Source organism: Numida meleagris, chromosome 1 (assembly GCF_002078875.1).
Source record: "Numida meleagris isolate 19003 breed g44 Domestic line chromosome 1, NumMel1.0, whole genome shotgun sequence".
Classification (NCBI taxonomy): Eukaryota; Metazoa; Chordata; class Aves; order Galliformes; family Numididae; genus Numida; species Numida meleagris.
The window spans coordinates 20,127,502-20,151,276 of record NC_034409.1 but is presented as its reverse complement, the minus strand read 5'-3'; the positions used below and the strand labels follow the sequence as shown (position 1 = coordinate 20,151,276).

At 39.2% G+C, this 23,775-nt stretch overlaps 1 protein-coding gene across 3 annotated transcripts in view; it reads right to left on the bottom strand.

Annotated features, from left to right (window-relative positions):
- The window catches only part of MOV10L1 (Mov10 RISC complex RNA helicase like 1), a 36,892-nt gene extending 13,180 nt beyond the window's left edge, over positions 1–23,712 (bottom strand). For 2 of the 3 annotated variants that reach the window (XM_021384730.1, XM_021384731.1), the window contains exons 1-16: positions 23,592–23,712; positions 21,540–21,724; positions 15,766–15,922; positions 15,273–15,385; positions 14,252–14,442; positions 11,890–12,030; positions 11,016–11,257; positions 10,686–10,881; positions 8,020–8,214; positions 7,233–7,344; positions 6,206–6,383; positions 5,507–5,577; positions 5,052–5,143; positions 4,303–4,361; positions 3,687–3,802; positions 604–685 (exon numbers count right to left, since the gene is read on the bottom strand). In XM_021384730.1, coding sequence (XP_021240405.1) covers positions 604–685; positions 3,687–3,802; positions 4,303–4,361; positions 5,052–5,143; positions 5,507–5,577; positions 6,206–6,383; positions 7,233–7,344; positions 8,020–8,214; positions 10,686–10,881; positions 11,016–11,257; positions 11,890–12,030; positions 14,252–14,442; positions 15,273–15,385; positions 15,766–15,922; positions 21,540–21,724; positions 23,592–23,679 — 2,218 coding nt within the window. In that variant the 5' untranslated portion in view covers positions 23,680–23,712. Of the gene's footprint in view, positions 1–603; positions 686–3,686; positions 3,803–4,302; positions 4,362–5,051; positions 5,144–5,506; positions 5,578–6,205; positions 6,384–7,232; positions 7,345–8,019; positions 8,215–10,685; positions 10,882–11,015; positions 11,258–11,889; positions 12,031–14,251; positions 14,443–15,272; positions 15,386–15,765; positions 15,923–21,539; positions 21,725–23,375; positions 23,523–23,591 lie in introns of those variants that run through there. The other variant, XM_021384732.1, reaches the window with a different exon arrangement.

The window sequence follows — 23,775 nt, the reverse complement described above, 5'->3', positions numbered from 1 at the left end:
ATTTCAGTGATTTTACTAGTACTAGATGACCAGTGGTAGTCATATGACCACTGGAATTTCCCCCCCATCCCCATTCAGTTTAGCCGGACTTCCCAAAACAGAATCTTACTAACTCCTGGACAGAAGTGCCATCTAGGTAATCTACTTCACAATTCAAGCATGTTATCGTTACAAAGAGATAAAATCACTCTCTTTCAATATCACAGTGTGTTTAACTGCTGAAGTCACGCTTCCCAGATAAGCACAGCCATGATGGCGCTTTCTGAAACCTTTTAAAAATAGTAACTATTTTCTGCAAAGTAGACATTCCAGCAACAAACCGGAAGCTCTGAATGTGACCAAAAATTTTCCAGTTGGTGATTAGGAACAGTTAGTTTACTGAGTACAGATTATATCACTGGGAGTCTGCTTAGCTGAAGGTGCTTAAATAATCCACAGAAGGACTCTAACGAAACTTCCTGCCTACAGTTAAACTGCTTTACAGTTTCTCCTTAAAAGAGCACGAGGACATCTGACAGACACTGTACTCTATTCTCGTTTGCCTGAAGTGACTGCAATCCTGAACTGGCTATACTTGAATATCAAAGAAGTAGTAAAATATACCAAGTTGGCTTGTTTCTGCATTTGCTATGCTTATCTGCCTTGATGCCATGCATTTTGTCTGTTTGTTCTGCAGCTTTCTGACCTGGAAATATCAAACGAAGGTAAATGCATTTATAGCTTCAGAGAAACAAGCAACCATCTTCACTAATACTTGAAATTGCTTAGTTTTACTCCCCCCTCCCCCCCCAAGTGGAATTATTTTACTAATAGAATATCTGTGAAGAAAGAAAGAGAGTATGAGAGACGCTAAGAGATCCCATGCTAAAATTTAAGGTTTCTCAAAGTTTGCATTTATTGGTAACATTAAACACTTATTTCACATATACTTTGCCATAGGCAAGTAACTTTTTTCCTTCCATGAAAGCTAACATTCAAGTTCTGCGAGACGGTACCTCTCAGATGGCAGCACAAGAGGAAACTGCCTGTAGAGGCATTAGCAGCATTCTGGATCAGAATCTCTTAATAATACTGTTTCTAATGGTAATGATGAGCGGTAGTGTTGATTACTTCTTGTACAAGACAGAGGTACTTGCTTCCCAGCCGTATTATCCTGGGATTTTTGCTGCTTCCCTAGAGCCATGATACCATGGGAATATTGCAAGGCTTATGTAGTCCTTCTGATTAGTCGCTTTCTTACTTATCCAGATGGATATGAGTGGCAACCTGAAAAGATCAGAGCTTCAAGAGATCATGTTGCTCTGGGGTAAGATGAGGGATCCTTGTTATGTTCTCAATCACCCCTGTAGCCAACCAGAATTGACCCAGTAGAAGCAGGCATCTTGCAATAACTAGCTATGCTGTGGCTCCTACCACTCTGGCTCTGTGTCCGTATGATGGATCTTGGCTGGAAATTACTCACGGCAAAACCAGACGTGTCTGAGCTGTTACCACAGCAGGACAGAACAGCAGCAATATTGTCTGGCGGTGTCTGTATCACCTCGCCATCAGGAGGAGGACATGGATTAGACTGCCCACAAAGAACTGGCATTAGTCTCCTGATCACAAGTTGTGCTGCTCACTAGAGATTTCCATCATTCACAGACCTACTGCAATTCACTAAGGAAGTTTCCAGAATTACTAGAGTGAGCGGGCAACAGCTTCCTAGCATAAATGGCAGATGCAATAATCAGGAATAATGCTGAATACATGGGAAAAGACAGACTTCTATATACCAACTTTTATTGCAAGATAACTGGCTCAGGATCTGGAACAAGGCTAAAAAGGTACGAGCAGAGTCATAACTCTGGACCTTCTAGCAAACTTCAGCTTCTTTTAGGCATCATGAGGCAAAATCCTCCAGGAAGCTAGTTCTCCCAGGAGAACTAAAAACTGCTTACTGAGACGTCATAATGAACCATTCAGCTCCACAAGATCATCAAGAACTTCAACAGAAAGTCTGCTTATCTAAGCTTGTAGCTTCTTGATGAATTCACAGAATGTAAGCTGGAAGCTTAAGCAAGGACAAGCAAAGTATAGCAAAGTATAAAAACGCTGCCTGGACAGCTGGATAAAATCTGGAAGGTCAAAGTCCTTTTAAACTGGTGTTTAAGCGCAGTAGGAACAGAGTAACAAGAAGAGATTCTGCAAATGGCTGTGGTGGAAAGAGATAAACATTGTGTAGGTTCGGAAACAGATGAAAGAAGAGAACTTACTGATAGATGATATAAGAAGAACCGGCCAACCTGATTTCCTTCTATAATGAAGGGACTATTATGTGGAGAGAAGAAAAGCTGTCATTGTAATACTCCTTTGCTTCAGTAAGGCTTTTGAAGTGGTCTATTTACTGTGGAATTCTTATTTTGGAGCAACAAGAACATTAACTAGATTAATAGATGGTTAGGTGAGCAGAAAATTGGCAGGATTACTGGGCTCAAAGGGCATTAAACAATAGTTCAACACTCATCTGCAAACAGGTCACAAACTAAGTATCCCAAAGTTGTAATTGGGGCAAATATCATTATCTTCAGCAACAACTATGATGAGAACAAATACATTGTCAGTAGATCAGCAAACAACACAACATCAAGAGTCATAGTTGAAATGCCTGAAGGCTCATCATCATTTGAAGAAATTTTCCAGTGAGATAAAAAAAACCTCATGAAAATCTAAACTGAAAGCTCTGCACCTGGGACTGAATAACTGTGTGGATCAGGACAGGCTGTGAAAACACTAACTGAGCAGTAATCCCCAGGCCCTGTTTGGGAAACTGAGTTACTGTGGATGCTTGATGCAAACAGCATGTTACTATGCAACTGCATACTGTGGATTGCTTGATGCAAACAGCATGTTACTACGAACTGGAGAGGTTGAAACAACTTAGCTTTTTCAGTTTGATGAGGAGGAGGTAAACCTAATGCCTATAATGGCTTAAATCAGAGTTAGGAAAAAAGAAAAAAAGAGACCAACACTTCTCACTTCTTTGCAGTAGCATATAGTATAACCAGGGGCCACATCTACAAGTTGCAGATAGAAGATTCACACTGTGAATGGGGGGGGAAATCATTCAGTGGAAATGTTCTAAAACACTGAAAAACGTTATACATATGTTGTGGAACCTCTGGACAAAACCAAATGAACCCAACCCCAAAGCTGACCAAAGCTGATTCAGTGCTGGTGACAGTCTTATTTCAAATAGGAAAGAGGACTAAATATCATTCTGAAAGTTGTTTTAAGAAAGACTACTACAATTTCTTCCTATAACTTAATTAGCAGTAAAGAAGCCTAGGTAGATTTGCTCAGATCATGATTAATGTTTCCTGCCACAGTGAAAGGACTTCACGTATCTTAAAAAGTTGCTATGAAAACTAGTTTAAGGGAAATCTGACAGTTCTAATTATTATAACAGCGGTTATTACTAGCGCTTTCCACTCTAGATGGGATGGTTAGCTTAACAGCATCACTTGTTATAAAATTCCCTCTTTTCGGGTAGCAAACAAACTTCTGTCATCAGAAAGTATCAGAATGTGACTTCAATTAGTTAACGCTCTACTATACAAACACTTGCTAACAACAGCCGTGAAGTACGTATCTGTTACGAATTTGGACGCTGCTCAGTGCTCTAGCAAACATTTACAGACAGTTACCTCACTCTCCTGCTGGGAACACTGCTCAAGGCCATCATCAACACCACGATACTCAGTGATATTCTGGGTCCTGACAGTTTGTGGTGACTGTAAGAGAAGCCTTTCCGGAAATAACACTTCAAGTTTAGAAGAGAAAAATAGAAAAATTTGAAAGCCACATGAACACACATTTTGCTGATATATCATCCTGCTCTACGCTTTTAAAACTGGTTTATAATCCTAACACAGAAGCTGGAAAGACCTGTGCAAAGATCACATGGATCGTTCCACTCAACCACAGAACAGGGTATCTGTGCTTTCTAGTTAAGTTCTGAGGTAACACAAAACACTGCCATTTCACATACCGTTGTTACAACTGTATGATTTATACAGTTCTTATCTGTTCAAATTATTTACAAAAGTTTAAGTTTCCATTCATGTTCCTTTTGATGGCCGACAAGACCCTCTCTGGGGTCTTGTCTCTCTTTAGGGAGCTGTTTTTCAATTAAACAAACAGAAAACTCCTGTAAAAACAGACTATAATGCAACTATTTCAGTATGGCTTGATGTGAAAGCAATACAAAACAAAAGACTCCCCACAAGCCTCTCCAGACAGCTTAAGTCAACTGAAGTGTACCTTTTTCACCCAGACACGTAGCTTGCTCAACTGCCAGATGGCACCGCCTGCTAGGAACCCTGTTATTAGAACAGCAGATCAACAGCTTGTGGATTAAAGTAAAATCCCAAATTTTCACAAACTACAGAATCATGAAGGTAACTAGTACATTTTCTATGCAGCAGTACTTATAAAAATAGTTCTACACAGAAATACTGCAGAGTATTTATTGGAAAATATACTGTAGACGTGTCAGTCAACAGCTTTGCTATGAGCATTGATACATCTCCAGCTCTTCAGTGAGAAAAAGATGACCTCGTGTTCCAGAGTTGGACGGTCTTTCAAGCAAGTTTTCTGCAAAACTGATCTTAGATGGAAGATTAAGCACCTATACACAAATAATATGCCACAAATAAAGCATGAGTGGTTAACATTAGCAATTTATAAACAGTGCACCATAATGGAATAATTTTTTCTTAAGAAAAAAAAAAAAAGAAACACAATTCATACAACAAAAAAGAACTCCATACAACCCCAATAACTGCTTCAATGTCAGGTGGTGGAATAATCACTCACACATAAAAGCAGAGACACAAAACAAGAATGCTTTGTACCCAGTGACTACTGCTGCAGTCTTTTAACCAAGGAGGACAGCGGGAAAGAGGTGAATGAGTTGACTCCTAAGATCTTAATCGTGCCCTTCCTGTATCTACCAAAACCACTAAGCAAGGAATCACGAAATGTAGCTTTTTGGAAGTCTGTAAAAATACCTGCAGTGAACAAATTCCACATCCATGGGTTCCGAGTTGTATGCCCGTTCAAAATCGGCATTACATTTAAGAGTAACATTTTCATTACATATCTGTTGCAAAACGAAAAAAAAAAAACAGTTTATTGATGAAGATTTTAGCCATTTACACACAAGCATATTTGAAATTACTGAAAGAGAAAACAAAACACCTCAGAAACCCAGACTTACTAACAACCAACATATTACAGTTCTAGATTACATCAAGAGTGCTTTCAGGGCAAGTAAGGATTATGATCTAGAGAAAAGGAAGTCCTCGGAAAAACTAAATTCACAACAAAAATACATCACTTATTAGATAAAAAAAACTAGCTTCCTCAAAACAGGTTCAGCTAGTCTGTAATCTCATTAATTGCCAGCTTCCCCTTTGAATCCCGTGGATTACAGTATTTTCAACAGCAGACAGACCTTACTTACCTCAGTAACATAGGCAATGTACTCTATTATATGCTCTGAGTAGATCTGACTCTTCAGTATCACCTTATCACCTAATTATAAAGTTAAGAGATAACATACCGTTACAAGAAATAGAAATTAAGCGCTGCAGCGAGAGTTTTACTTTCTCTGTTGCATGGTTAAGATAAGAGATTTGCATGAAGACACATCCTACAGCAAACTTGCTGTATCCGTGAATATCTCATTAGGCACTAATTCTGAACTACCACATACAACTACGTGTTACATTTTAAAAGGCATCAAATATCGATGCCATCAGACTTTCAGCATTTCCTCTGATCAGTATAGTGCATATCACAGTATTTGATATTATCAATTCAACTACTTTCCCAGATTTTGGTTTTGATATGTCCATTGCTTTTTAGATCTTACTCCATTGCAGTGTTTATTTTTTGTAGAAAAATTCAACCGTTTTTGTACATGAGAAGCCTGAAAATAACAGACCACTCATAGCAGCAGATGTATGTAAAACTTCAGACAGCAGCCATGGCACAACTGTGAGACACAAGCGGTGCGGTTCACCTGTCTAGTAGCCTAGATTAATGATTTTGTATTCAAACTTGTTGAAGACTTCTTTAAGTAAATGCCAACGCAATGGAGTTTGTATTGCAGTGAAAATACTGAACACGGTACTCAGCTTTATCTCACATTAATCACTACCTGCAGAGAGGTGAGGTCTGCCTTCTTCCACTCCTGGCACTTCCAACATTAACGAATTCCCATTCCTTTTCAAAGTAACCCCACACATGTCAAAATTTTTTATTTCCATTTCCTGATGGATCTCTTCAAGCCACAAGAGAGTAGAAAACTTTGCTTCATAATTTTCTAGATTAAGATGCTGTAAAGAAAAGCAGTATACATTACAGTTGTAATCTCTACAATGAAGTACACTCATCTCATCAATCTTAGTATTATACTAAACACCTCTAAGCGCAGCAACCAGGTTGCCAAATAAGGTGCATAAATACAGCACCTAAATAAACTAAACTTTTGAACTCCCACAACAGACAACACAGAATTTGTATAGCTCTTGGAGCTAAGATACAACAGCCACTCAGTTAAAGAGCTAATTACATTTCACCTAACTACAATGGCAGTTTCAACACCTGAATTTGGGGGCAGTTTAGAAACAGAATTCTATCGCTCACCGATCCCAGAAAGCATTAAAAAAATAGGTAACTTTGTACACTGCACAGAGATAGATGAAGAGACAGAGCCACGTCAATCTGCCCTGTCTGGTTTTTACACAGCTCATGGTGACCTGAAGAAATCTGTCACCCTCAGAGCTTAACAAGTCTCTCTGAAGACGTTTCTCCAGCAGACAAAGTTCTCTAAACAATGATCAACAGCAAAGAATGCTTTCACTTAGAATACATTCTCACTTAAATGCAAGTCAAATCAGCAGTGCTGCTCTTTTCCCACCTTCTGTAATATCCCTCCCCAGCATACTTCGACATCCTCTATCTTGCACATTTACCATTTTTCATTTTTGCAAAGCTTGGATTCCATGATCTACCAAAACCCATACAAGTTAGAGGATACAGACAACAGTCTTAGTCTACTTGGTAACAGTATCACATCAGCTTCTATTACACTTACGGCCAGAAATTTTTGCCAAATTAAGGCCAGTTTGAAAAGATAAATTTAAAGAAAATATATTTTCATATCCAAATCTACACTTGCGTACCTCTGCTAGGAGAGGCTGAAAGCTCAGAATATCTAACTTCTGCTCCACGCATCTTCTTAACTCGTTTGGTATGGCATAGTGTGGGAGGAAGCTTGGAAGCTTTCTGCTACTTCTAAAACAAAAACATATGCCATATCATTAACTTTTTTTTTTTTGAAATGTGAAGGACAGCTAATTAACATGCCACATCATAGAGGTTATTAAATAACATATATATATGCAATAAATCCAATGATTGTTTCAAAGTGACAATTATAAGTCTGCTATACTGACATGAAAGGTAAGCGTTCCAGCTACTGATTACACAAAAACATTATGTACTTGCTTTTATCCTCTTCCCTTTTGTCATATTTTTATAATTAAGCAAATAGTACGTTAACACTTAGAAATTTATTTGCAAAATAAAAAGTTCTAAATTAAAGATGAACATCTACAAATTTATTTGATACAGCTGCCAAGTTGCTTGAGGATTTAAGAAGTCAACTCAGAACATGATTAAGAAAAAAGATGGAAAATCTGAAATAACACAACTGTTACTTGTAGGACACAGCTGCACAGTAATCTTATTTGCACATTACATTTGTACATATATAGTAGAGCATTTCTGTGTGAACAGATTACAAAGACATCAAGCAGTTCATTACTAGAAAAACCTGTCAGTACAGTCTGAAAATAACACGTGCACAACACAAAAACACGCACAAACTCTTTCATTTTCACATTTAGCAATGTGATATACAACAGTATGAGACAAGTACTATTTTTTCCCCTCTCCAATTCACAATACCTTCTGTATTTAGGGGCAATCACTGTTGTCTTCTTTTGCTGAAGTACCGAAGTAATGTCAACCTTTCTTGCAGAAAACGGTTCCACAGGTGCTATTAGTAACTCTGCCTCATTTGTCACAGTGGTTTCAATATAGCGTCCAATAGTAAAATCAGAAAAACCAAGCAACAAGAGCTCTTTACTGTATCCAGGATTTCTTCAAATAAGAAAAAGTTATGTTCTTAAAATCATCACGTTCACATTTTGTTTTCCCTAGTCATAAGTACTATTTTTTTCCCCAGTGAAAATGTAGTTCTTGTGCCAATTCAGCAGCAATATGAGAGCTGCTAACCTGAGGCAATTCCCTACTTCACTTCCTTCCCTGAACTCAGTCCAATTATCACCTCGTATAATGAAAAAATAAAGGACTTAAAAACCTCCCTTTCATCAAAAGCTTGGCTAAAGAGCAAAATCCCTCTCCTTAACTAGATACAGAATAACAAGATGACAGGAGTATTACTGTACCTGAACAAGATGAGACAAACATCTCCCTTAGAGGAACCTACCGAGAATCACTTGTGTGTACAGCAGCAGCTTTGCTTTGCCTTGCTTAAAGCGACTCAGAACTGAGTCTTAATTGCAAACACATCAAGTGGAAAAAGCAGGAAGGATCCTTTAACTTCTGAAAAACCAAACTTTGTATGTGTAAGTGCAGCGGGGGAATGACTGATTAAAAAAAAAAAAAAAAAAAAAAAAAAAAAAAAAAAAAAAACAAAACCCAAAATCCAAAAACAGTGGGAATGGTTTCTTCAGATCCAGTTCTATGTAACTAAAGACCAAAGCCCTTGGCATGCACCATGTGCTTCAAAACACCTTAATGAACTCTTCCTAGCACTATCCAAAGCTAGATTCTCTCACCAGCACTAATGACACAGTTCAAGACTGTCACTGTGTGTCTGAAACAGGAGCATCCCAGAAGAATTCCAGCTTACTTTCACTTTAGCAGGAGTACCACTTTTTCATGCCAACTAACACTACCTATTCAGGTTAAAGCTGTGACCTGTTTTCTCTCTGATACACACTCAGTGCAGACACTGAACTGCGCAGATTCACAGTCTAAAATTTCAGTCTCTGTGGTCTCGAAGTGGCCAGCAAACATTTGTTATCTTCATGCTGCTCTCTCCCATGGAGCCTTGTGTGGATTGTACTGTACTATTAGAAGATTCTCAGGCTTTATGGCATGTACAGTGAAATACAAATTGCTCTTTCTATGCATGCCTTTCTCCATAAAGTGAGAGCATGCTCTCAGCTTGCCTTTCAAACTACAGCAAAATGATCCTCACATGAAAATTCCCTGTGCTGAGTATAACAGAAGCATTAAGTCAGTTTTTATTATTTTTGTGGGATAACCAGGGCATCGGGCTGAGCCATCGTGGGTTCACACAAGGCAGGCCCTGCTTGACCAACCTGATATCCTTCTATGACCAGGTGTCTCACCTAGTGGATGAGTGAAAGACTGGGGTGTAATCCACCTAGACTTCAGTAAGTCCTTCAACAATGTCTCTTACAGTATTTTCCTGGAGAAGCTGGCAGCCCGTGGCTTGTACAGCTGTAATTTCTGCTGGGTAAAAACCTGGCTGGATGGCCGGGCCCAGAGAGTGGTGGTGAATGGAGTTGAATCCAGCTGGCAAAGGGTAAATAGTGCTGCTTCTCAGGGCATCAGCATTAGGGCCAGCCCTGTATAATATCTTTACTGATGATCTGGATGAGGGGATTGAGTGCAACCTCAGTAAATTTGCAGATGACGCCAAGTTGGGTGGACGCATTGATCTGCCTGAGATTAGGAAGGTTCCACAGAGGGATCTAGAAAGGCTATACCAGCGGAATGAGGTCAACTGTATAATCTTCAACAAGACCAAGTTCCAGGTCCTACGCTTTGGTCACAACAACCCCACGCAACACTATAGGCTTGGGGCAGAGTGGCTGACAAGCAGCATGGAGGAAAAGGATTTTGGGGGGGTTACTTGACAGACAGCTCAACATGAGCCAGTAGTGTGCCCAGGAGGCAAAGAAGGCCAATGGCACCCTGGCCTGTATCAGAAACAGCGTAGTCAGCAGGAGCAGGAAGGTGAACATCCCTCAGTATTCATCACCGGTGAGGTGGCACCTTGAGTACTGTGTTCAGTTTTCAACCCCTTACTACAAGAAGGGCACTGAGGCCCAAAGAAGGGCAATGAAGCTCATGAGGGGTCTGGAGCACAAGGAGCAGCTGAGGGAACTGGGATTGTTTAGTCTGGAGAAGAGGAGGCTCAGGGGAGACCTAATCACTCTCCTACAGCGACCTAAATAGAGATTGTGATGAGGTAGGAGTCGGCCTCTTCTCTCAGATAATTAGTGATGAGAGGTAATGGCCTTAAGTTGTGCCAGAGGAGGTTCAGGTTGAATATTAGGAAGAAATTTCTTCGCAGAAAGAGCAGTTAGGCATTGGAATGGGTTGCCCAGGGAGGTGGTGGAGTCAATGTCCCTGGAAGTTCAAGAAATGGGTAGATGCTGCACTGAGCAACGTGGTTTTTTGGGCATGGTGGTGATGAGCTGATGATCGGACTGGATGATCTTAGAATCATTAGAATTGGCAACTATCACTATGATTTGTTTTCATTATATGAATCAGTACAAAGAAATACTTACACAGCTGTGCAAACGATCACTACGAATGTTTTTCCGCCTGGTGGTATGACAATTTCTCCAGTCACATCAGCGTGATCTATTGGTTGCTGCACATCTTCTCTTTGCTCTTCTTCTCCATGATACAGATTTTCATCTTTAAGCAGGGAAAAGTTTTCTTCTGTCTTTGATAAATTTATTTCCTGAGGATTTATTCTTTCTGTAGGAAACAGATAACAATAAATTCTGTAATCAGAATTGTTATGGCTAGCATAGACAAGCCTTTTCAAACAAACTTACGGGTCTTCTGTGGAGTGTGCACTCACATTTAAAAATGGTAACATTTCACTGTACCTGAAATGACTCCATTCTTCATAATGGATGTATTCTTCAGTGACTCATATGTTGCTGCTCCACTGTCATTATAGGAATTCACTGCAGCTTTTGCAACGCTTTCCTGATTTACTGGAGAAGATGACAAATATACTGCTGGACTGTTCTGGTATTTCTGAGGAATGTGAAAACTGAATTGCTTGTCTTTCACCCATCCAGCTAATCTGCAGCTGATTAAGGACTGTGGTACACTCCCTTTATTCCTAGAAGTAGTTATGAGATTAATTACATAATTAAACTCATTGTTAGCACTGATAATGGGAAGCTTAATCCTACACCAAATCCTAATTGTTTGTGGGGTTAATTCACCATTATTTCATAACCACTATCAGAAAGAAATTGCTCTGCTTCTTCTAATTCACGAGGACTAGAATTCTACTACCTGTTAGTATTTCTAGGTCATATCAAATACCATACGAAACACAGCAGAAAAACCAGCAATATGCATACAGAAATACTGTCTATAAAGCGTAAGTGACAGTAACCTCTGCTCCCTAATCGTATGGAAATGAACCTTAGGAAAAAAAAAGACATCACAACAGAATATTCAATTCTGACTCCATTTGAGCATCCATACCCAATAACTTCAGATTTAAAAGAGACTTACAATTGGAAAGTCTCAGAGCACTTTCTGAAAATTGCAGGCTCTTTAAAAAGACTACCCAAATGTCATTAAATCTAACAAGAAAACTTCCCCAAAATCCCTGTATTCATGGGTTATTTGAAGACCATAAACCACAACACTTAACTACGAGAGGCTTCTGTATGAAAGAAAGGTTTACAGATTACAGAGTAGTGGAACAGAAAAAAGCTTAGAACAACCAGAAGGGCTTACTCTATCCAAATGATCATGTTTCTAGATTCCCCCTGCTTCATAGTTCCAAAATCAGTTATTTTTGATACTTCCAGCCCTCCTTTGTTTCTCATTAAGTTTTCATTAGGTTCATCTGCATCACAGCCATTTGAGTGAGACTGTCTGCAAGAAGATTGAATTTTATAATAGTAATCTTGTAACAAACACACTTCAAAAGTTTTTTTTTAAGCACAACACACTCAGGAAATATCTTAGATTAAGAATTACTATACTAAAGAACGGTGACAATGTTTATATAGAAGCATAAGAGAGTTGATTTTCTCTGCTACTTACACTTCCTGAGACATTGTGTTACCCTTATTTAAGCAAAAAAATTAAAAACAAGCCTTTCATCAACATCACGATAAACCAGGGTAAAAATCTGAATACGAGATTAAAATGATTAAGAAGCTAGCTCGTTCTTGAAGAGCTGAACCAAATGGTGACTGAAGGTGCTGTGGATCTCCCTGGGAGCTGAATCAGGAGACAACAGAGACTGCGTCCTTAGCAAGAGTCCTGCTCAGTACTGGAGCTTGAAAGAGAAAATGAACAGATTGTTTAAAGATTTCTGAACATAAGCTTGAGGTACATCTTCTGCCTACTGCAAAAATCTGAAAGAAATACACTAAAGAAAAAGAAAGTTAAAAAAAGCTGGAAACCAAAAAGCAACCTTAGACACTACTGTTACACTCACTATTGTTGAAAAAAGCCAACAAGGCCAAAATCACATACTTTTTCCTGTAGCTCTCAATGATCAGTCTTGGCTACCTGTAAAAGTCTTCTTAAAAATTGTTTCTATAGAAAAACTATTCAGTTAGTTAAAATGGCATTTCAAAAAAGTTTAATAATGTCTCCATTATTTATATAATGTAAGTACTCTTAGTTACCTAATGTAGTGAAGTAGAAAATCAAGACAGTTGCTCTTTATTAGCTACATCAGAGATGACTCTCAAAGCCCACTCCTGTACCTGTGTCATGGCAACTCCCACTGTACATGAGTACATGCTGAGGGATGTAAGGATGAAGCACAGCCCTGCTGAAAAAGACTTGAGGGTAATGATGGATGGTAAGCTGGATATGCACCAGCAGTGTGTCCTCACAGCCCAGAAAGCCAACCATATCCCATGCTGCATCAAAAGATGCACCACCAGCAACTTGAAAGAGGTGATGCTGCCCCTCTACTCTGCACTGGTGAAGACCTCACCTGGAGGACTGCATCCAGATGTGGAGACCTTAGCACAGGAGAGACATGGATCTGTTGGAATGTGTCTAGAGGACAGCCACAAAAATGATCCAAGGGATGGAACACCTCCCCTATGAGGACAGGCTGAGAGAGCTGGGGCTCTTCAGCCTGGAGAAGAGAAGGCTCCAGGGAGACCTAATAGCAGCTTTTCAGTATCTAATGGGGGCTCTCTATGAAAGAAGGGAACAGACTCTTTGGCAGGGTCTTTCGTGACAGGACAAGGGGAAATGGTTTCAAAACTAAAAGAGAGGAGATTTAGACTGCATATATGGAAATTTTTGTTTCTATTTAAATATTTTTTTACAATAAGGGTAGTGAAGCACAGGAACAGGTTACCCAGAGAGGCGGCGGATACCCCGTCCCTAGAAACATTCAAGGTCAGACTGGATGGGGCTCTAAGCAGCTTATCTAGCTGCACATGCCCCTGTTCACTGCAGGGGAGTTGAACTCGATGATCTTTACAGGTCACTTCAAAGCCCAAAGATTCTATGATCTTCCCTAGAGATGGAAGAAAGTAAATTCTCCCACAGACTCCCATTTTGAGGTGTATGAAGGTCAGCTGTGCTTTCCTTTGGACTATCCAATTGGTCCACTGCTCATCTCCTGCCTGCAGAATCAGCCTACCAAGGCCTTGTTTGCACTGAGAATGCCAGCTTGAAATCTTGAGTTCAGCTCCAGATCTCTCCTGCAGAACTGCTATTGACTAGTCACTTTCTATTCTGCATTTGTGTAGTGGACTACTTCACTGAATTTCGCTTCTTCCCACACTAAACTATATTTATTTCACACCAGTTTTACTAAGGTTTCAAACAGTATAACCCTCACTAGAAGCACAACACAGATTAGAGAAGATGAAATAAAAGCATGAGCTTGACATTTACTAAACTGAGCAAAATTCAATCCTTGCCTAGCTGCATCTCTGAGCTCAACTTGTATTACTTCTTCAGTAAGTGTAGATGCCTCCACCTTCTGGAAAGGAAGGAGAGAAAGCCTGGCCTAAAACATACCACTCTCATCTTCCCAACAGACACAAGAAAATTTCAACTGCCATCTATCCCTAGTTGTTAGCAAGTGGAAGGAGAACAAAAGAATAAATGTTACCTGTTCTGGTCGACTGGAACCAAGCAGAGAGCTCTCCAAACATAAAATGACTGACTGCTCTCCACCACAACCACATTCACTAGATCATTTATACGTGGTGAATAGCCATCAGGAAGTCTCAGTGAATCCAAAGTGAAAAATATACTCTCATCTACTGTACCACTTCTTCCACACATGCTGGAAATGTGAACCTGCAACAGTTTGTTATTCAGTGTTACTTGGTACTATATGCTTAAGCTAAGAGGCAAAGAACCAGTGCTTAGTTTTCCCTGCAACAGTCATCCTACATTTAACAGAGCAGAATAATCAGAGTTCCAGAATGCACGAGAGAAATATACAGCTCCAACCTAGAATCACTGTTTGCCTTCAGCTTTGAAAGTTTCAGAAACAGAAGCACTTCAGGTAAGTATTAGGTCCCACTTGAGAGTGCTACGTGTAATTTGACTGAACCGCAGCACCTGTCTCGCAACTCAGCAACTTACCTAAATTTATACTTCAATACTAGCAGTCAAAAGAGAAGAAAATGTCCCATACTCAACAAACAAGTACTATTCTACATAGAAATTTAAGTAAAATACAATAAGCCATAAAATCAATATATGTTTTCCTAGAAAGCACAAATATTTTCAGGAAAATAAAGAAGGGACCATTACTATTTTAAAGACAAAACAGTTGGACAAATTAAACATTAAAAGAATTAATGACTGTAGAATTTATTAAGAGTCTGAAAATCCATGCATCCTTATTACAATCAGTGTAACTAGACCAACAGTATGCACCCAAATTCAGAATCTGTAGCCAGCACATAAGTTAATCCCCCTGTACTAACTAGAATGCGTAAATATTTCCAAAAGGCTTCGTTATAAATAAGCTATAATCATCCTAATCACCTGTGGAGCTGCTATCTTCTATTTAATGTGTTACGTAAGATCTAACAACACTAGCAACTCTAGAAGCACCCACAAAACCCATCACTTCAAGCAGGATTCCTCTCGTCAAAATAAATTTACAGTACATTTACCTTGTCCACTCGCTTGTACCTCAAAGGCTTTACAGCAACTGCTTTACTGCTCCATGTTTCTGGGTTAATAAAATACTTTGCTTGCACACAGTCACCCACACAAGGTTTAAAACCTACATAAAATAGAACATTTCTCAAGTTTAATTGCTATCTACTACATCTGCATTATTCCCATACAAAACTAGTTTAAGTTACATAGCGTGATCAGCCAGAGCAACATGTTATTCAGATTCACTAAGTATGAGCTTTTCTTTTCAGTTCTGCCTGTCTCCAGAGGGTTCTGACAAACCACTTAAGTGACGCCGGTGGAAAGTACGCTTACGTACACCAGGACTGCTTGTCAATTATGCTCTATGAAAACAAACAGGTAGCTTCATTCACGCAAATCCTCTTCATTTGTTTCACTACATACAGAGCTTCTCTAGGATGTGGACTGCATGCTTACCAGATTAGCAGAAAATTAAGAAAGAACAACAACAAAGCTCCTACATACCTTCACAGACGTCTTCCATTGTGAAATGAGTATTATGATTAATATGGCCACCATCCTTAGAGAGAGAGGTGATATTACCAACTAATATTTTCATATGTAGTTCAGAAGCATTACAAGCAGTAGTGTAGTCTCCCCGTGTATTCTGGACTGCATCTACCTATTTTTAACATGAAAAAAAAACAAAACACTCACAGAGCTGACACTTACAAACATCTGTTTACTTTATAAAGCAGGCAGTCAAACAGTTCTTATTATAAACCTCTGACTTCCAGCAGCAGTTCGAATTCTATCTCCTTATCAGACAATTCTGTACTCACAACAGTTGTTCATTTTCGTGTATATATATATATATATAAAAAAAACGTAGTAAACAGCAAGTATCTTCCCTTCAAGAAGTCTGTTGTATTATGCTTCAGTAGTTGTCAGTGCTGTAATTACAGACCAATTTGCCAAACCTTTCTGATGCTTCTCTTGTTTAAGTCTACCGGAAGAGTTTTCCTAATACTGACAACAAAAACTGTACCTTCAGACCTGCAACTCCATCGCATGCAAGCTGAACTAGAACATCACTATTTCAGAAAACAAGAAATATAAATGTTTTCAAAATGCTGCTTTGGAATACGTTATGCATTTTACTCTCTCAATCATTCCTTCATCACTGAAATTAGAAAAATCCAAGCACCTGCTCTTCAAGAGTTCTCCCTATTACCACCTCATATGTAAGTTTATTTACTTAAAAAAAAAAAAAAAAAAGGCCTTTGCACAACACAGACTACAAACTATTAATATATACAAGCCCTTCTTTCCCCTAGCTGTGTTGGGGCAAGGACAACAGCATCTCTGGTCTTACTTATTCCAGAAGCACACTAACAATTCTTAGAAAGGTGAGTTCTCTTCCTTGCTTCTTTAGAAGCAAGAACCATCAGGGCTCCAGGAGTCCCTGCTCTACAGTTCAAACGCTCGTTCTTCAGAGTTTCCTTGCTCTCTGCAAGGACATCTGGAACCATTAACATCGCCAATAACTCCAGATAGAAGCACTTACTAACATTTAGCAAGAACTGCTGACTCCAGATGGTGTGTAGAGAAACAGCACTGTGCAAGAAAGGAGGAAAAAGGAGATCTCATATTCTTTTATGAGGCTAATGAGTGTCAGGGTGGAGGAAAGCATAAAGAAAACATGCAAGTCATGTCTACAGCGATTAAACAAACTGAATGAAATGCCTGGAGATAACCTTTTCTGAGAATAACGTACATACAGTGCAAGCCAGAGCATTAAGTTAACACAGTCAATAATATCCTACTCTTTTTAAGACAGCGTTCCATAAAAACTTAATTCAGAACACAAGTGTTTACAAATTCACAACCAAAATAAAAAAGTGGACCAAACTAGAATAATACAAGCAACCAAAACAAAAACAAACTGAATGGAAAAGAGAACAAAACCAGCTGTAGTGTTTTCACTTTGACAGGAAGATCAGAAGCTCAGAAATAGAAAGCCTTCTCTTAATGTATAATGTAAAGAAAGTCACCAGTGACAAAAGAAACTATACCGTGCTGTCATTGTCATTTATGTGCAGATGGAAAACACTGTCCTATACCCACACTTTTTACAAACGCTGCAAATAATTTTACACTGGTTAAATGCTATTACTACATTTGCACAGGACTTTTCTTTTTGACGCACAATTTTCACCCAGAATACTGCAAAGCAAGAATAAATAGCTTTAATATTAATTGATTATTCTTGATCATGCAGATCTTAACCCAGACACTGACAGAACCTCAAAACAAAAGCAAGGGATGGAAGCTCCCTGAACTAGCCTTTGAGGTGCATCTTCTTGCAATGGAGCCTTGCTTAGCAAAAGAATTGGCAAATAATTCTATGTAAGAGAATATATAGTGTCTGTGCAAGATTCACACAGTGAGTCTGCAGGAAGACTTGTCCTTGGCCCAGAGAAGGACACCTTGCACGTACCTCCTGGGGTATCGTGTATGCTAACTGTGGAGCTACCAGCATGACCGATCATGTCTCAGTACACTCCATTACAGCAGCTGTTACACTGTTTACTATAAACAACACCATACTGTTTGCACAAGTGAGATGCAGTCACAGAGCTGTTCCAGTCTGGAGTAATTACAAGTCTAAATCAGTTTGTTCCCAAACGCTTACAAAATACACTATGATATAAAAAGCCAGTACATCAAGGGAAGCAATTATCCCCATTTATTCATTATTTGTAATTCTGTATATACAATACTGCATTCAGTTTTGTCTGTGTGATTACATTTGTCAGGAAGTTATTTGTTTTCCCCTGCCTAAGGGACTAAAGAATCTTATTTCCTCACACTCAGAAGAAGCTGTGATTGAAATGCTACTGACTGCTTCAAGCAATGCTCTCAACCCAACTCAGCTCTGTGCTGCTACGTAGAAAGTGACAGAGATCCACATTTAATTCAAGAGTACAGAACAAATTCAGTTCGTTATTCAAGCACTTAGAACATCTCTTTGGAGAAGGGACAACAGTGCTGTTCTACTGCAATTAGATATTTTACATCAGTGATTAGCACAGAATCTTGAAACCAAAAGTGAAAACCCATGACTTCTAATGGAGAAAGCTCATTGTAATCATGATTACTCTTGTTTATAAGTAATCCAAGATGCATATCTTTCTCTAATCTGAAAAGAACAGTTAAGCCATTTTCCTTTACTTGCAAGAACTCACTGACTACTGCATCCTTTGAAGATGGGCTTTGTCTCCTTGCTTATTGGATTCTACTAAAAATAGACGTGAGGTTATCCTACAAGACGCTGTTTTTCTTATCAGTTGCACTAGAGCTCGTAATACTCTAGAAGCAAGATCTCTCTTCCACTAGATTACCTTTCATGTTTCGTTTTAGACACTGTAGTTTCTCTCCCTACTACTTTTCTTTCCTTAATCTCATTTAAACAATGAAACTACACTGTCTTCAAAATGAAGCGGTTTTGCTGAAGAAAAACTCCCCGAAATTCTGCATGTAACTGAAGATCGTTTTACTACTTGGTCTTATCCGATGTAGTTCTAATCTTGAATTTGAAAGATCTTACTTGAGAAACATGAACAATTACTGAAGAATATCCTGGGTAAAAGGAGAGGGAAAAAACAAAAAAACAAAAAAACAGAGAAAAATGGAAGTACACAACCTCAGAAGTCCTCCTGAAATCAAGTATTAAAAAGATGTCTTCAATTCAGATTAAAATCAATAATTAAAAAAATCACCACCACAACCCAAACTCATTCTTACGAACTACCAACATCTCAGAACTAGTTTGAGCTCATTCGTCATTAGCGAAACAGCTCAGGAGCTTCAAGTTTGTCGAAGTATCTCTGCATTTCCTCAATGGTCTATAGACCTCACAATTATATAAAAATGCATCTAACAACCCAAGACTACCCAGAATAAAATGTAACTCAATCCAAAGAGAGAGGCTGCACTTCTACTGAATTTTACCAGACAGTATGGTCACTGTCAATTCAGCTACTAGAAAAAAACAATTCTTGGAAGCCTGCATTTATTTTAATAAATAAAATAGCGTCTAGGTTATTTCCATGAAGTCTCTGGAGAGGAATTTATTGTGTGCAATTCATTATAGCAGCCAGAAAGTTTGGCTTCTCCACTTAACTTGGTGTTTATCTCTCGGACTGATATATTCAGATGAAGAATTATGCTTATTACCGATAAATAATAATAATTACAAAAAAGGCTTCCAGCCAGCATCCAGCATCTTTGGATTGGTTTCCTATTCACAGCTTAAGTAGAGGCAGATCTTTCCAGAACACTAACAATTACAGTGACTTACCTTTAGATCCTAAGATCTTTAAATTCTAGGCAAAAAAAGGTAAGAGGTAAAATAAATATAACTTTCTAGACTACCTTCTGTAGTAACATGTAATTTACAGGAAGCAATTCTTTCTGATGGTAAACACACATCTACATCCACACATTCATATTGATGGAAAGATTGCTACAGTGCATGGAACTTTGTTATGCAGAACTGCTTATGCAGTGGGTGACAGGGCAGCCTGTGGGATTATCTGGTCACTCCTCACAGAGCCCCTCTTAGCCAGAAGTGCAGCTCTTCAAAAGCTAACTTTCATCAACAGGCAGCAGTAAAATTATTACGCTTTCAATCATAAATAGATGTGACCTTCATGTACATGTAACACATGCCTTTCAAAATACGCATTCTTTCCTACATTTTAATGAGATGTTTTATGCAGCAACAAGGCAGCAGCACTGCATAACCTGCACATCACAGACACGCTGCAAATGCCGCCGCACGTGCGCGTGACTCCAAGTGGATTTCCAAGTGCTCAGCAGCCTACTGCTCTAGTTTGAATTTCAGACACCTGGAAAGTTAAAAAATGGATCAAATCCCTGAGTTTTAAGGGAGGGGAAGGTTCTAACCTCACTTTGGTTTGTTACCAACCGAATTGCTGCACAAGGCAAGATAGTATTAACTTGCTTCCATCGGGCAGCTGGTTATCCCTGGACACTGCTGGCAACTGACAAAAACGTCTCAGTAAAAACATCAGGACATTTATGACATAAAAGAAAGGCAGGAGGCTTCAGAAATCGCAAATCAATGCAAGTTTTTGACCTCCTTTCCCTAGTTTGTGTGCACATTACAATACTAAATCAACAGATAAAGGTAATAAAATAGTAATTACGAGGTTTTTAATCTGGTAACCAGTTATTAAACTCACGTGTCATAATGTTTCTTAATAAATTACCACTTCTTCCTAACTGAAACACAATGCCTGAAGTCACTCTGATGATTATATTCTCTATAACAGCACAACCTCTTAAGTTCCTTAACTATAAAATATCAATTTACAAGACAAGTATGTTAACTTTGAAATCACAATCACATTGAGATTGGCTCTGTACAGGCAGCTTGTGTCCAGCTGGACTCACTCATTTCAGCTTGGACTGTTGTTCAGCATGAGTTTGGTAGATGAAATACAGCGGTTTGCTGCTTTGCTTAAAGTGAAAAGCAGCTAAGCCAAGTACACACAGGCCAAGAAGATGGGTTCTGTACCACCCAGTTACCAACTGCTCCTCCTGTCAGCCTTTCAAGCCCCAGTCATGTTACTGTACGAAAGGCCACTTGGCACAGCTTCTCTGTAAGAGAGCTAGATTTTCACAGGCACCTCAAAGTTAAGCCTACACGATTGAAGAATTACAGTAGATAAAGGTTGTAAGGAATGGATAATCAAGCCTTAAGTATAAGATTACAGATGAAGTCTCAGGAAATAGAGAGAATGCCATGGGGAGTAAAAAGGGACATTTCTGTTAAGTGCTATTTTTTTTTTTTTAAACTAAAAGAATCTCTGACATTTGTATTCCTCTTCACTTTTCACCAGACAAATTATGCTTACAGTTTTTATTTCCTTATCCATTCATATAAGGTTAAATTCATAAAAATAACTCCGAGGTTAAAAAAAGGTAATATGCAAATTTGACATGGGTATAATTAAACACTGACACAATTACCTCAGCCAGTAGTTTCATATTTACTTCATGTAGGTCTGTAGTCAGAAAATGAGAACTAAAAGGATAATACTCTAAAGGAAACTGAATAAAATAAGATAAAACAAATCAAAATTCACATATTCCCAGAAGGTGAAGGGCTGACAGTTTTGCCCTGTTCAGGAGATTAAATACATACGGACTTCTAAAGTCTCAAACAATTTAGAGACAGAGTGAGACTACTGCTTACATTCATCTCTTACCTTGATAGCCGTCAAGCCATTCGATATTTTGTCCTCTTCAACAGTAGCAATAACTTCCTGTCCTACGGCCAGTGGCATATTGTTTACGACAGCATGCTCTGTGAAGACTATCAGGTCATTTATCATCCCATAATCGTTGCAAAATCTTGTCACCACTCCTCGAACAGTTTTTAGTTCTTTGACACCTGCATCCACACAAAAAGATTTGGGGTAAAAGCAAATCACTCATTCACAGAATCATTCAACAAGAAATGAATGAACGCTACCAAGAGTGCTATCACTTCAATTAAAAAAAAAAAATCATTCCCTCGTCCAACTTAAATGTGAAATGTTTAGTTTGCAACTGTTGATATTTTTAAAACTTGAAGACTTACGGCGAGTTATGGTTTCAATTAATGAAAAAAGCTAGTTAAGTAGAAATAATGTTTGTCTTGAAGCTGTATGAAAGAAATGTGTTATGAAAACCTTGTGATTAAAACAACAATAACAAAAAAAAAAACAACAACAAAAAAGGAAACTACAAGCTAAACAACTTTTCTCAAAGGCTCTGGACCAACAGCTATTTTCAGTGTTTTCCATACAAAGAGAAACTGCTCTCAACACTGCTCACGTACAAAATCCAACACATCTGAGATTTCTATTCTCCAGGAACAGGTAAAGTAAATAAACGTGATGTTATATAAATCAACTATTCGCAGCTGTTTATATTATAGTTAATATGCCTATAAACTGACACGTACTGTTCCTCTGGAAATCCATAGTTTCAACTCTTTCAAATTAGAAGAAGTATATACCTATTAATTACAGAAACTTCTACACAGCAGCACTGCATTACACTTTCAGGCTTACGCTAACACATTTCTGCCCAGCCTTTTATTTCTTATGTGTTATTAGCTACGCTAACAACAAAGACCATTAATACAGTAGTGTATTTTGCTTTCTGTATTCATACGTACACAAAAAGTACTTCTTACCACTTTCAGTAAAGTGCCATTTTTAAGACTCCTTTGCGTTTATCGTAGTTGGCATCTATCTTACAGCTGACCAAATACACAGAGCCTCTATTGAAGGCATCTGGAGTGCTCCACCATGTTAAGCCTCCCTACATACTCAATCCAACCTCAAATACTTAGTATTATCTTACAATCTAAACATAGCAGTACGACGCACGGGGAAAAAAACCTACACCTTTCTACATTAAAAAAAAACAAACACACGTTTTTCAAATCTAAACACAACGTTCTGTTTGAAAGCTGGTAACACTGTAAGAAGCACCAGTGTGGCTCCACATGCAAAAAACACAGCTCTCTGCATTGTGATACACCTAGCTCACAGAGGCAATGGCTTAGAAAGAAACATTCCAGTGGGAGCTCATGTGAAAACCCTCAGAGCACGCTGGTAACAGTGTACTTGAGACCATGCAGCAGGTCAGGCACATGATGGACTGCATTTGCTCAGTTATGCAATGCAATGAGCAGTACTTACATTCAAAACCGAGTTTAAGCTACCTGAATAAGAAGGAAAACTTCTAAAACATCTGTTTGTTGCTTGTCCTAGGTTTAGACAGAAGTGCCTCTTGGTTTCTCACATGTATCCAACTGCAAAGTTGCTGCTCCCTCCCACACAGCGCATCTGTATAACTCCATGAAAGCATCCTAAACGCACACCATTCTGAAGCCTCAAAACATCGAGGTTATACTGTCACCTTCATTCAACAGCCCAACAGAAATGAGCTTATTTATCTAAACAGTGCCACACGGGAAGGCTGAAGGCATCCATAGTCCACTATCACAACAGGCCTCCACACCCTGCTCCGTACTCTCACCACAGCCTGACCTGCTCGGGAGATGTTGTGTAAAACAGCTGCCAGGCACACCCCTGCATGGCCTGGAAACTGAAAGTCACTTCTTTCCTTGCTCTGCTCTCCTTAAGCAAGCTGCTGCCGCCCAGCCCCTTCACCCGGGTCAAGATCACCGCGGCCCTCAGGGCCCCAGCACCACGCCCTCGGCACGAGCTCCACACCCAGCTGCACAATCGAACTGGAAATTCTACCTGAGCCTGTCCGCCTCGCAACTCCTCCTTCCTCGCCATCCGCATATCTCCAGAAGTAGGAGAACACCTTGGACAGGAGGCCGAGCATCGCGCAGCGCGAAGCCACTCCCAGCCCAGCGCCCGCTCCCACAGCGCTGCCACCGCCCCGCCGCGGCGCCGGCCAATCACGGTGCTGTCTCCGCGT